Source organism: Aegilops tauschii, chromosome 2, assembly GCF_002575655.3.
Source record: "Aegilops tauschii subsp. strangulata cultivar AL8/78 chromosome 2, Aet v6.0, whole genome shotgun sequence".
NCBI classification, from domain to species: domain Eukaryota; kingdom Viridiplantae; phylum Streptophyta; class Magnoliopsida; order Poales; family Poaceae; genus Aegilops; species Aegilops tauschii.
The window spans coordinates 567,934,923-567,936,665 of NC_053036.3; the positions used below are offsets into that span (position 1 = coordinate 567,934,923).

Genomic DNA, 1,743 nt, shown 5'->3' on the forward strand with positions numbered 1-1,743 from the left:
ACCTTGCGGCAAAACCATGGAGGCCGGTGCTTCTCAGGAACACATCTGTGGCTTTTTGCACATGTAGTTGAGTGCACGGCTATTTGTTCGTGCCCATGCCTCACGTAGCACCATAGCACGAATTGACGTCCGTGAATCACGTAACTTCATTTCCGTGCCTGACGTAGCGTCGTATCTATGCCTCTACTTGCGCCTCTTGTTGTATAAGTGCTTCTTGCAGCTGCATATCCACGCCTGTCGTTGCTTCTCGTTCTTTCTGTCCATCTGGTAGCGTCAGCTGCAACAGTGCCTCTGAAAAAACACAGCACTGCTCCTATCAGCGAATGTATCACTGAAAATAATTGCCACTCCCAATGAATGTACCACGCCCGTGTGTCTAAGAGTTAAACCAGCCACTTCAAGCATGCTTCTCTTGGTCAGAGACTTGTGCCTCTACATACTGCCCCTGCATGCCTCACGAGATAAATTGTAAAACTTAACATTTGATAGCAAACTACGCAAGACAACAATCATCTCCCCGACTTGCTAGAGATACGATGGTTGCTAAAAACATAACTGCTGATTTTATTTTTATTTTTTATAAAGAAAAACCACGATCAAAAACCCAGGATGTGCACAACCGCTCCACCAGGGAGATCAAACCACGATCCAGAACCCACGATGTGCACAACCGCATCGACAGTGAGATCGTGCACTCCTTTGCCGCTTCCCCGCCCTTAAATTTAGACTTCCGCCGCGGCCTTCTTACACACAAACAACAGAAATCGCCATTGCGCTGCCACTCATTGTTCCCCACGAAAAACCAGGTTGCAGGAGGACCAACTACTCCAGGCCATGGGATTCATCAAGGAATTCATGGAGGTGCAGGCCCACAGCAACACCAAGTTGCACGTGATCCACACCAACGACTTGCACAAGGCGGCGACCACCATCGAGCAGTACGAGCGACACCTCGAATTCGAGCGCCACAAGATCGTCGGAATTGATGTGGAGTACACCAACGATGTTGGCAAAGATCAGAAACCAGCCCTCGTCCAGCTCTCCGTCGGCAAGGATTATCCGGTGTTGCTCTTCCAACTGAGCGCCACCGACAAGAACTGCACCAGGTTCGACAACTTCCTCGCCGACCCCAGATACACGTTTGCTGGCTTCTCCATCGACGGCGACATAGAGATGCTCAGGCGCGTTGGACTAGAGATCACCCACTTTGTCGACATCCAGAAGGAATGGAGGGTGCCTACAGCTACCAAGCCTCTGGACTCCCTTGGGGATGTCTCAGGCATCCTTGTCCACGACTACTACAACAACATGAAGAAGAAGCTCACCAACGCAGAGCAACAGCGCTGGGCGTGCATGCCCCTGTCCATGAGGCACATCGAGTACGCGGCAAAAGATGCTTACGTTGCGTACGAGATATGGAGCCGCCTCACCATCATCCAGGAAGGCCTCCGCCGGGAAAAACTCGAGAAGCAGCAGACCAGGAAGCGTGCAAGGTCCTGGGGCGACTACGACTACTGAAGCAGGTGGTCCCGGCCAAGAAAAGTAACTAGAAGATTGCTCATGCCATTCTAGATTTCACGTTAGATTTGCTTTCTCTCAAGACTGCCGTTTGCTTGTTCTAAATTTAGATTTGCTTGTGTCACAGTTAACCTTGTAGTTTGCTTCCAGTTTACATATCTTCTGAACAAGTTTATTTCCAGTGCAATGTTGCAGTTTTCTATTATTAGAATATATTGGCGTGAA

At 49.6% G+C, this 1,743-nt stretch overlaps 1 protein-coding gene across 1 annotated transcript; it reads left to right on the forward strand.

Moving 5' to 3' along the window:
- Window positions 1–579: 579 nt before the first annotated feature.
- LOC141042091 (uncharacterized) lies at window positions 580–1,518 on the forward strand. Its single transcript, XM_073509621.1, has one exon. It carries the CDS (start codon window positions 835–837, stop codon window positions 1,516–1,518), a length of 684 nt encoding a protein of 227 aa, XP_073365722.1. The 5' UTR covers window positions 580–834.
- Window positions 1,519–1,743: the final 225 nt, after the last annotated feature.